General features: G+C 36.8%; 1 protein-coding gene across 4 annotated transcripts; it reads left to right on the top strand.

Annotated features, from left to right (window-relative positions):
• The first annotated feature begins 2,193 nt into the window (after positions 1–2,193).
• On the top strand, positions 2,194–10,554 carry LOC107572543 (exosome complex exonuclease RRP44 homolog A-like). Of its 4 annotated transcripts, none has more exons than XM_016258962.1 (6): positions 2,194–2,358; positions 3,402–3,591; positions 3,676–4,067; positions 5,941–6,077; positions 9,767–9,820; positions 10,252–10,550. In XM_016258962.1, the coding sequence occupies exons 2-6, from the start codon at positions 3,407–3,409 to the stop codon at positions 10,381–10,383; spliced, it is 900 nt and encodes a 299-aa protein (XP_016114448.1). In that variant the 5' UTR covers positions 2,194–2,358; positions 3,402–3,406; the 3' UTR covers positions 10,384–10,550. The 4 variants fall into 4 exon arrangements, with proteins under 4 accessions (XP_016114448.1, XP_016114447.1, XP_016114446.1 ...); XM_016258961.1 differs by having other exon boundaries at positions 3,402–3,750; positions 3,781–4,067; XM_016258960.1 differs by having other exon boundaries at positions 3,402–4,067; positions 10,252–10,546.
• The last annotated feature ends 467 nt before the right edge of the window (positions 10,555–11,021 follow it).

Here is an 11,021-nt window from a genome sequence, read left to right as displayed (position 1 = left end):
TTGATTCATCTTCCCTCGGATAGTAATGCCTGTGACAATGATGACGTATTTTTGACAGTCCTTTCGCACACCGCAATTCGCATGTCGTGCGTGTAACAGCTGTTGTGAAAACAAGCGTTGTGTCTGTAAACTGTTATAGTCGTATATTTTGGAGTTGTACTCTAACAAACACACAAAATCTCGTATCTGTAAACTGTCGTGGCCGTAGATTTTGGAATCCAACTCTGACAAAAAACAGAATTACGTACAATACTTGTAAATTATGCACGAATAAATTAAAATGACACAAATGCTTTGAATTACGTACGATTATTTTTGACAGTGATTTTATTCCATAAAACCCACCTAAAAAGGGGTTAGAGCCGCCCCTGGTATAGCGTGCGTAAATATACTGAAACATAAATATATAACAAGTTTACCTGATTCAATGTGATGGCTGAGCCTGTTTCTGAGATAACAACATGCCAATCCGTGGTTGGATTTCCGACACGGCTAATCGTAAATCATTTTACACTGTCAATAAGCGTGGCCAGGGTTGCCAGGTTTATACAACAAAACCCGCCTAATTGCTACTCAAAACTAGCCCAAAACTACTACTACTTTTGATTTAATGGCGAATTGCGACCCAACTTCAAAGGTGCATATCGCCACCTACTGTGATGGAGTGTGAAAAGAATGAACAAACCCTCCTATATCCTATATTATATAACCCACTATTCTTAATAAATCTCATGACTGCATGTATTTGTTTTCCTGAATTTGGACCGTCATTTAATAAGCTGGTTGTAGTAAATTCCTGACATCCTACTACTTGTAATTCTTCTTTAAGAATCCTCCTTTCTATGTCATATATCTAACATATCTTCATAACATGCTCTACAGTTTCCTCTATTAAACAGACATCACATAGACCCGTGTTATGTTTCCCTATAATGTGTAAAGTATGATTTCGTTTTGAATGTCCTGTTTGTAAATGTGTGAAAATAACTTGTTCTCTACTTAAGTTGTGAATTATTTTGCTTTTCTTTATGGTTTTTTGAACCTTGTAATAGTGTCGACCTGTATGACATGAGTCCCAAACTGTCTGCCATTTCCTATTGCATGCTTCTAAAATAAAATGTTTTCCTTCTGATCTACTGAGTGCAATGTTTATATTTGGTTCTTTAATTTTAATTGATTCTTTGGCAATTTTGTCTGCTTTCTCTTTACCTTGAATTCCCACGTGTGCTGGTACCCACATAAATTGAATTATTATTCTCATCTGTCGTAAACTGTATAACCTAATCATGATTTCAGTTAAAATGTCAGTTCTATTTGTTTCCAATGATTGTAAACTCATAAGGACTGCCATTGAATCAGAACATATTATTACTTTATCAGGTCTAACTTCATACACCCACTCTAGTGCCATTAAAATAGCTATCATCTCAGCTGTATATACTAATGCACCATCTGTTATCCTCCTCACCTCAAACTCTGGAACATAGAATGCAGCCCCTGTCCTTCCAGTGTCTTTACTCTTTGACCCGTCTGTATATATTTGAAGAAATGAGTAGTATGAATTTTTTATATACTCATATACATATGCAATTAAACTAACCACTTCATTAATTTCCCTTCTGTTCTTATGTAATTTTATGTCTATTTCCGGTTGATCTATTATCCAGGGTGGAATTGGGGATATTACCACTATTGGGGAAAATTATATTGACTAGACCAACTTCATTTACCCACTCTAGCCCAAAACTACAAAACCGCGGACTTGGCAACACTGAGCGTGACTGATACTCGAGCCAACTCTGCTCTAACTGTCGACTTGCAGTGGGACTCGGATTGATCCCTAGTTGATGGCTAAAGATTTGTTAACTCATATTCATACATTCTCAAGAGAACGTCTCTGAATTAACTGATGCTCGCGCCCCTCTTGACAGTTGCTGGTGCCCACAGGTTGAAAACCCCTGGTGTAGGGGGACCAAATAACTGTTTCTTGAAGTGCCCTTCTGCGTCATCATCACGTGCCCACACGGAGGCGCCGTCATCATGCAAAGAATCTGCGCAAAGGATCATGGGAGCCCGAAGTGTTCATCAGTTGTACCCTTCGAAATCCTTCATTCCGAAGGGCCCTTTGAAGTGGCCAGTTTTGAGCACTGCGTTTTGGAACGACCCTTCAATATTGCGGCCATGATTGTTTTCACTGCGAAATGCCCTTCAGAGGAACGCACTGAGGCGTGATATCACTCAAGAGAACTACAATTCCCATGATGCAACACAGCATATCGTTTATAGGACCCGGAAGAAATGCGCAATTGATGGTGTGGTTTTGCAACAGATATTCACTCTGAAAAACAGCTATAGATGGTGAGTTGTTATTTATGTTTATAATTGTGTTTATGCTTGTTGATATAGCTTTCCATTAGTATACATGTGGATTTTATTGAAAGATACTGCGTGTAAATTACCAGGATGAAGCTGTTAAGCTCGTAAACGAGTAGATTGCCTCACACAATAGTAAATCCCTTCGTCGATAAACCATGTATTAAACTAAACTCTAAACATGAGAAATGGGAGTTATGTAAGGCTGTTTCTTCAACTGCAAGCACTTTTATGTCCTAGGGTTGACTTTTATTTAAACAATAGCATATTTATCCACATTTTTTAACGTGATGATCTAAACTAGTGGTTCTCAACTTAAGTCATAGGGACCCACACTGCTCTGCACATTTTGTATTCTCTTATCTGACACACTCAGTTCAGTTCATGGATCTCTCTCTCCCAAAGAACTGATGATCTGAATCAGGTGCGTTTCAGCAAGTTAGAGTACTTTTTTTATTCTGTACAAAACCGTGTCAATGAAAAGCATTCTTGTTATGAAATGTAAGACAGAGAATCCATAATTTATTAATTTAATGTAACATGGGCTAAAATTGACTGTAGTTGAAGAAACCCTTATAAACAGTATGTCACTTTTTTCTAAAACATTTTTCCAGTCATTAAAGATTTGATTTTTTTACGACATAGTAAGTCACGATTCGTTTATATGATATATCTCATGGATCTCTCTCTCCCAAAGAACTGATGATCTGAATCAGGTGCGTTTCAGCAAGTTAGAGTACTTTTTTTATTCTGTACAAAACCGTGTCAATGAAAAGCATTCTTGTTATGAAATGTAAGACAGAGAATCCATAATTTATTAATTTAATGTAACATGGGCTAAAATTGACTGTAGTTGAAGAAACCCTTATAAACAGTATGTCACTTTTTTTCTAAAACATTTTTCCAGTCATTAAAGATTTGATTTTTTTACGACATAGTAAGTCACGATTCGTTTATATGATATATCAAATTTTTGATCTGCAAAACAAAAGCTCTTTTCCATTAACCAGCATGTTGATTCTTTGCAGAGATTATGGCATCTTCCCCTAAAGTAAAGAGAACTACTAAGCCTAGAGATGGTGTACAAAATCTCCTCAGATCCCAGAAGGATGCCTATGCAAGACTTCTGAATCAGCATCAGAATGGCAAGTTTCGTTCTTACTTGCAAGAGTTAGCGAAGCAGCAGGTGGAGGAGAGCATGAGTACATCAGTTAGCAGGTCTGTGAATGTTGTGAGCAGGAGAAAAAAGGGCAATTCAGAGTCATCTTATTCTGTTGATAGCTTATCCTCTCAACAGAGTAGGCAGATAGCTGATGCCTCCATCTGTTTGTACACGGACAAAACCAGCTATCAGGTGACATGCACTGAAGACCAGGGCATAAAGCCTGGCATGCAGGAAAAGCATGCCATAATGGAGCTACATAAGGCTACTGCACCCAAAAAGGTACCCTCAAAACTGCAACACAAGAGAAATGAAAAAGACATCAAAATGAGCTCAAATCTGATGGGATCTGAGGAAGGTGACAGTCAACAGTTGAGCTGTTCGTGTGGGGAGGAACAAGCAAAGAACAAATCAAAGAAGAGATTAAAAGGAAATTTAGCGAAAAAAGACGAGGGGGAATGTGGTCCTGAAGTTGACCTCATTATTGCTGGGAAATCACCAAATAAAAACATCAAATCTTCTCAAATTCAAGGTACTTACTGAAATGAAGAGCCAGTGTCTCAAAACCAAGCCTTATTTATTTCATATATACAGGCAACGTCTACATTAATCCAGATACATTTGAAAATGGTGTGTTTGTTATAAAACGCTCTCCATCCACACTAGTATTTTCAAGTGTTTTCCAAAATTTCTCATCCACACTGTAATGTCAGAAAATGTTAAATTCGTTTTACTGCGCATGCGTAAAGCCTCAAAAAAATCTCACTGGGACGATACAGGTGTAACAGACATGCGTTTTCATGCTATTCTTCTGGCTGGATCAGTTTTAGGAAAATATCTCACAATTCACTGTCGCGTTCAGGTCGCTCTCACTCACGATTGTATGTCTGATCTAAAATGCAAATGCTGCCATGTATTGCTGCAAACAGTGATCGCGAGTACATTTTCTGTAATCTTTGCAGGACTGTGATATTAAGAGTGTACAAAGTAACACATCTAGCAATAGTGTGAAAGTGAATGGCACATAACAGGCACAATACCAGTATAAACATGGTACCATTATAAACATATTGGTATTGGTTCAGTATGTGTCACATGACTAAACATGCATCATCGTTCTCGAAAGGCTCCTTTTTCACAGTCCACACTACAACGTGAAAACAGCATTTTCAAATGCATCTACTTTGGAGAGCGTTTTCAAAAAGCTCAGTTTTCCTTTACAAAAACAGAAAGATGCGTTTTCAAACGAAAACGTGTTGGTGTGGACAAGGCCTCAATGTATTTGAATTAGTTTGCCAATGCTGTTTCACATTGACTTAATGATTTGTTCAAAATCAAAGAATAATTTTTTTTTAATTAAAGCAATATTTTACCCCAAAATAAAAATTGTCAGCTACTCACTCTCATGTTCCAAAACTGTACTTTGAAAACTTATGTTTCTTCTGTGAAACATAAAAGAAGGTTTTCTCAAACGAGTGTTTTTTTTTTATTTATTTTTTTTATAGATAGTGGAAGTCAATAGTTGGCATAACTGTCCAAACAATTATTTTTGTTTTGTGTTCTGTAGAAGAAAGAAATGCATACAGGGTTGGAACAAAATGAGGGTTAGTAAATAATAACAGAAATTTCATTTTGGGATTTTAAAGACATGAAATTGCATATTTAACTTTGGTTTTGATGTATTTCTTTTGGAAATGAGGGGTTGGGTGGAACACAAAAAAACAGGGCTTTTTTGTTGGTTGGTTTGTTTTATGACTAATAAGTCTTTAAGGTGCCATTCAAACTTGGCTTAAATCTGTTTTGGTGAGGGGTATCGCACCCAGCTGTTGCCCTCTTTTGTTGGAGGTCTGTCAAACTCACCATTGAAAATAGAAGAAGGGTGGAAACTCAAACAACTGTCTCTGTCATTTATCTGTGATTGCCTGCCATGCAAGCCCACTGAGTGCCATGAGATCATAAACAATTGTAATTGGCTGAATTTGTAATGTAAATTGTGGAGTAATTTTACTCACTCAATGTGATTTTTAGCTTTGTTAGTCATCAGTATTTTAGCCATTATTCCCGAAACAAAGACTGTAATTTTTAAATGTGTGTTTTACATGTTAAAAGTTAGGAAAACGAATCTGATATACACTAGTCAACATTTGAAGTGGATCAAAACCTTTCATCAAAGTTGTCCTAAAACCAAAATGTGTTCTTGTCTCAGAACAACTTTGAACTTTTTTTGATCCACTTCAAATGTTGACTACTGTATACATGGCTTCAAAGCTAATATTAAAAAAAAAATCATGTGACCTGAACAAATTTAGTTTTATTCCAAATCTAAATTTAAAAAAATGTTTGTTTGTTTTTTTGCATGTGAGCTGCAGTTTTTTTTTATCTTTGTTTTGCCTTTCTTTTTACAGCATCAAAGGAAAGCTTACCACAAAACAATAAAGATAAAGGCACTAAAGGTGGTAGAGGGTTCCGGAAGCAACTGTTTGAGCACTACATGTGCACTGAGGATGTTTCTGCAGGCCTGGAAAGAGGAGAACTCATAAAGGTGATATAGTACATGTAAACCTATACTTCTGGGTAGTTAACTGTACAAGCCAAGCAATGACCATGTTCTGCAGTGTGACATGCTTAACTTCTGAGCATCTAAAATGGTTTTACTTTTTAAAAACCTTTTTTATACATGTATAATTTGCATAATATAAAAAACAATGTGGGGAGAAAAAAAATATATATATATAATCGTAACTGAGAGGATGCCTGGAATATTTGTACTTTGCTGAATGAATTTGCAAAAAGAAAAAAAGCCCAAAATAACTGATTCAAAGTCATCTCTTGAAGCTTTGGAATCTTTAAGAACTTATCAAGCAAGAATTATGAAGGTTTTAATGAAATTGTCATCTTAATAATTTTATAGTATTATTTTCTGCTTGTTACCTGATCACTCTGGTAATGAGCAAGTAGACAGTGCTGCCTAAGAAGCATTATTTACAGAACTTGTAAAATGCTATACATTTAAAAACAAATTGCAGTCAGAATAGGATCAGTGTTAATTAAATCAATCCTGATGTTGGGACAAGATATGTATTCCCTTTTAATAATCATTAGGATCAAGTAATTCACACACGTTGCCAGATATGACACTCAAGATTTTAAAGTGCCCCTATTATGGGTTATGAAAGGTTAATTTTTTGGTTTTGGGAGTCCCCAACAACAGGTAGACATGCATGCAAGGTCAAAAAACACTTTCATTGTCTTTATAATATGCATTTATTTTTACCTTATTTACTCAACGACTTCCAATCAATTCGCTCAATGATTCACTTTGCGTGACGCTAATCTGCGGTGATTAGTCCAATTGGTCGATTTCATTTCCATTTCATCATGCCTGTATTGCCTGATAAAGCAGCGTTTGTGAGCGCAGTGCTGCTTTGTGTACAGCCGTTACCGGGGAAACCGCTATTTTTACCGCTCCAAAAGCCGCTATTTTTACCGCTCTGACCTTTTAAAATTCCATGACCCGTGGGAACCCTGCACTAGGTGCCTAGTGCAGGGTTCCCACGGGTCATGGAATTTTAAAAGGTCTATTCCAGACATTGAGTCAAGGAATAGGAATTTTCAAGGAATTGTATATATTTTTTGTCTAAGTCATGGAATATCAGGGATTTCCGTTTGTCGCTTTAAATTTTCCATTCATCAAAGTGTAATTTTTCTATACCGTATTTTTTTTTTATCACATTGTTTCACGCGTTTTGCCTATTGTTATGGTTAGGCTACATGGCTCAACAATAAGATGTGCTCGGGACAGTTGATGGATTTGTCACTTGCCTGATCGGGCTGCTGCTGTGTAGTCACGAAAGTTTATTGTTCATGTGTTTTTAAGCCTTGTTAATTTAAAAATTCAAGCGATTTTAAAAGCATTCGGGCACGAAAGACAACTGCATTCACTACTCGCGTGCCGTGTTCTGTGTGAACAGCCCACGTATAGACAGCTGCGAGCCCTGAATTGGGAGTTTTCTTTCCGCGTCATTAACTGTGGCCAGAGATGCTGAAGACGGCTGCAAAGAGGAGAATCGGGCACGAAAGACAACTGCATTCACTACTCGCGTGCCGTGTTCTGTGTGAACAGCCCACGTATAGACAGCTGCGAGCCCTGAATTGAGTTTTCTTTCCGCGTCATTAACTGTGGCCAGAGATGCTGAAGACGGATGCAAAGAGGAGAAAATACTATAGCAGGCAGAACAAGATCACTGTTCACAAATGCGCGGAATATAGGAATCCTAAATATTGAATTTTATATAAATGTGTTTTTGAGGGAAACTGGCTTTTTTCAGAAAAGTTTACATTAGTTTTGATACCTCAGGTGCTGCTGTGTTTACAGTAGTAACCAAGGAAACGCTGTATTACTATTCCATAAGCACCACCTGCTGGCTGAGAGTGTTTTTTTGAGCCCTTGGACTATTTTGTAGCATTGGCTACAAAATGACCACTTCAAAGACTGGGTGTTAAAAGTAGACGACAGAAAAGCAAAAACCACCACCAGTGTGCAGCATCCATTTGGATGATGCGACGGCAGCCACAGGACAACGGCGCCAGTGCGCTCACCACACACCAGCTACAGGTGGAGAGGTGAGAGAGTCATAGAGCCAGTCAAGTGGATGGGGATTATTAGGAGGCCATGATAGACTGGCCCATGATGGGGCCAGTTGCGGCAATTTGGCCAGGACCCTCTTACACCCCTGCTCTTTTACGAGAAGTGCCATGGGATTTTTAATGACCACAGAGAGTCAGGACCTCGGTTCTCATCTGAAGGACGATGCTTTTTTTACAGTATTGTGTCCCCATCACTATATTGGGGCGTTAGAACCCACACAGACCACAGGGTGAGCACCCCCTGCTGGCCTCACTAACACCTCTTCCAACAGCAACCTAGCTTTCCCAGGAGGGCTCCCATCCAGGTACTGACCAGGCTCAACACTACTTAGCTTCAGTGGGCAACCAGTCTTGGGCTGCAGGGTGATATGGCTTGGTATTCGTTTTAAAAATGGCTCGTTTAAATGATTCAGAGTCGACACTTTCTTTTGAGAGACAATAACTTTATACACTTTCAGATTTAGGTGCACTGTCAGATTTAAAACTTTGCAGGATGTTTTCATTCACTTAGAGCTGTGTTACACACTGCATGAAAGTTAATTTTCAAAAATCCATAATAGGGGCACTTTAACATCTATTTTAGCTAATAAGAGAAAATTCCCCGGGGGGGAAAAAAGAATCTTAAACATTTTTAGTTTTATTTTTAAAGAACTAAACCTGGCTATTGCCATGAATATAGCCATAGAAGTTGGCATTGCATTAAATAGAAAAGGAGTTAAAATAAATTTTAACCTGAAATCTTTAAAAAAGTTTGTTGTTTGTCAACTAAACTTTACTACTTACTGTGCAGTTGTATATACTGTACACTGCCTGCTATTTTTATTTAAATGAGTGAGCAAAACAGTAGGCATCCTTTACCCAATATTCCCATATTCCCTTTTAATTTGTTTAATTAATAGCGAGTGCTTTTCAGGCGAGAGCAGCAGAGTGATAGCTGCTAAGTCTTTTAGTCCCTATATATATATATATTTTTTTTCTCAGTTACCTCTTTGTCCCCACAATCAAAATAATATAAGCAGGTAAATCCGTGAATTAAAAACACAAATTTGTTCAGATAACAATAGGGGACAAAATTGCAATTCCTTACTGGCCTGCTTCACAAAAATATGCAAAATCCAAAACATTTATGGATGATAATGGAAGGCAGATTCAATTTTCATAAATGCTTCAATTAATTTTTTAATTTACCATGGTCATCGGCTGTATTATTAATTTTTGATGTTCTAAAGCCAAACGGTTTTCACTAGGGGAAAAAATATCTATATATTGGGTTGTATTTGATTTTTTTTTTTTATTATTATTTTTTAAAATTCTTATCGATGCCCAGATGGTTTCATTCAGTTTCGTATATATTTAGTATATTTGGGTTACTTCTCAAACGACATTGTTTTCATGTAACATGCTTCGTTTTATCTTGGAAATTTTTCTCTTGTTCTGTTTAATATTTCAAAATAAAAATAACAAGTGGACTTAAATTTTACATGGGCTTATTATGGTCATTTATTCTGTAGAGTAAAATCTCAAAATGGACAACTATTTAAACAGTTGGCATAATTCAAATATTTAAATGTCATTCTCTTTAAGGGAGTACTGAGAATAAACCCTAAGAAGTACATGGAAGCTTTTGTCCCGTCTCCTGTGAGTATTTTTTCACCCTTGTACATACTATTGAACATATACAGTGTACCCTTAAGTTAAACATACTATCGAACATTGAGTTGTGGTCAGAATTATTACTGGAACAATCCTCCTCGCCATGCTTTTGCTCTACCCCCTCTAATTTAACCTCTACCACCTCTAATTTTTTTTTTTAATGTAAGCTCAAAAGTGTAAACAATGCAGATTTATTTTCACTGCCTTCTTTGCTTATGTTTACCAAGGGGGGCAAATAGTTCTGACCACAACACAAATGGTTGCTAGCATAATCATGATTCTCATTCAAAAGTAACTGACCAGCTCTTTTTGATTAGTAGTGGGTGTTGCTTTGTCATTGTCCTAATTCTGATTAAGTGTAACTCTCATTTGATGCAAATTTTAATTGTGAATTGTATGTGATTTTTGTGGTACAGGATGGGTCAGCTGATATCTTTCTGGATGGGATTGCAGCTCGTAACAGGGCTCTCAATGGAGATGATGTTGTGGTGAAAGTCCTCCCCTCTGAACAGTGGAAGGTACTTTATCAAAATGTACTTAAATTTTGACAGGTAAGTAATTGGGAACTTATTCAATAATTTGAAGTTCTCTACCCATCTATTAATGACTTCCTGACATGGATTATAACTTCGGGAGCAGAACAATTTATTACCTCACATAACTCATTGCTAATTGTTATGGCTAATTGTGCCGTGATTATTTCCCGAGAAACATGTCTTTGTAAAAGCCAGTATAGCAGTATAGTTTCCAGTCACCAAATATAAATTTCATTGAACTTTTGAGATGTTGATAACAAATTTTCAGTGTAGTCTCAATGTGAAATAAAAAAAGCTGCATGCATAATGAAAGATGCAAATGCTGTTTAAAATTGTATTAGAAGACGAGTAGCATGTCAGGCTGTATGTCAGCTTCTCTTTGCATATATTATTAATAGAGTGCTTGAAAATGTACAGGTGCATCTCAATAAATTAGAATGTTGTGGAAAAGTTCATTTATTTCAGTAATTCAACTCAAATTGTGAAACTCGTGTATTAAATAAATTCAATGCACACAGACTGAAGTAGTTTAAGTCTTTTGGTTCTTTTAATTGTGGTGATTTTGGCTCACATTTAACAAAAACCCACCAATTCACTATCTCAACAAATGAGAATATGGTGACATGCCAATCAGCTAATCAACTCAAAAC

The sequence above is a fragment of the Sinocyclocheilus grahami genome, unplaced genomic scaffold (assembly GCF_001515645.1).
Source record: "Sinocyclocheilus grahami isolate Dianchi unplaced genomic scaffold, SAMN03320097.WGS_v1.1 scaffold1771.1, whole genome shotgun sequence".
NCBI lineage: Eukaryota > Metazoa > Chordata > Actinopteri > Cypriniformes > Cyprinidae > Sinocyclocheilus > Sinocyclocheilus grahami.
Note: the sequence above shows the minus strand (reverse complement) of the source record. Positions and strands in the feature narration are given on the sequence as shown.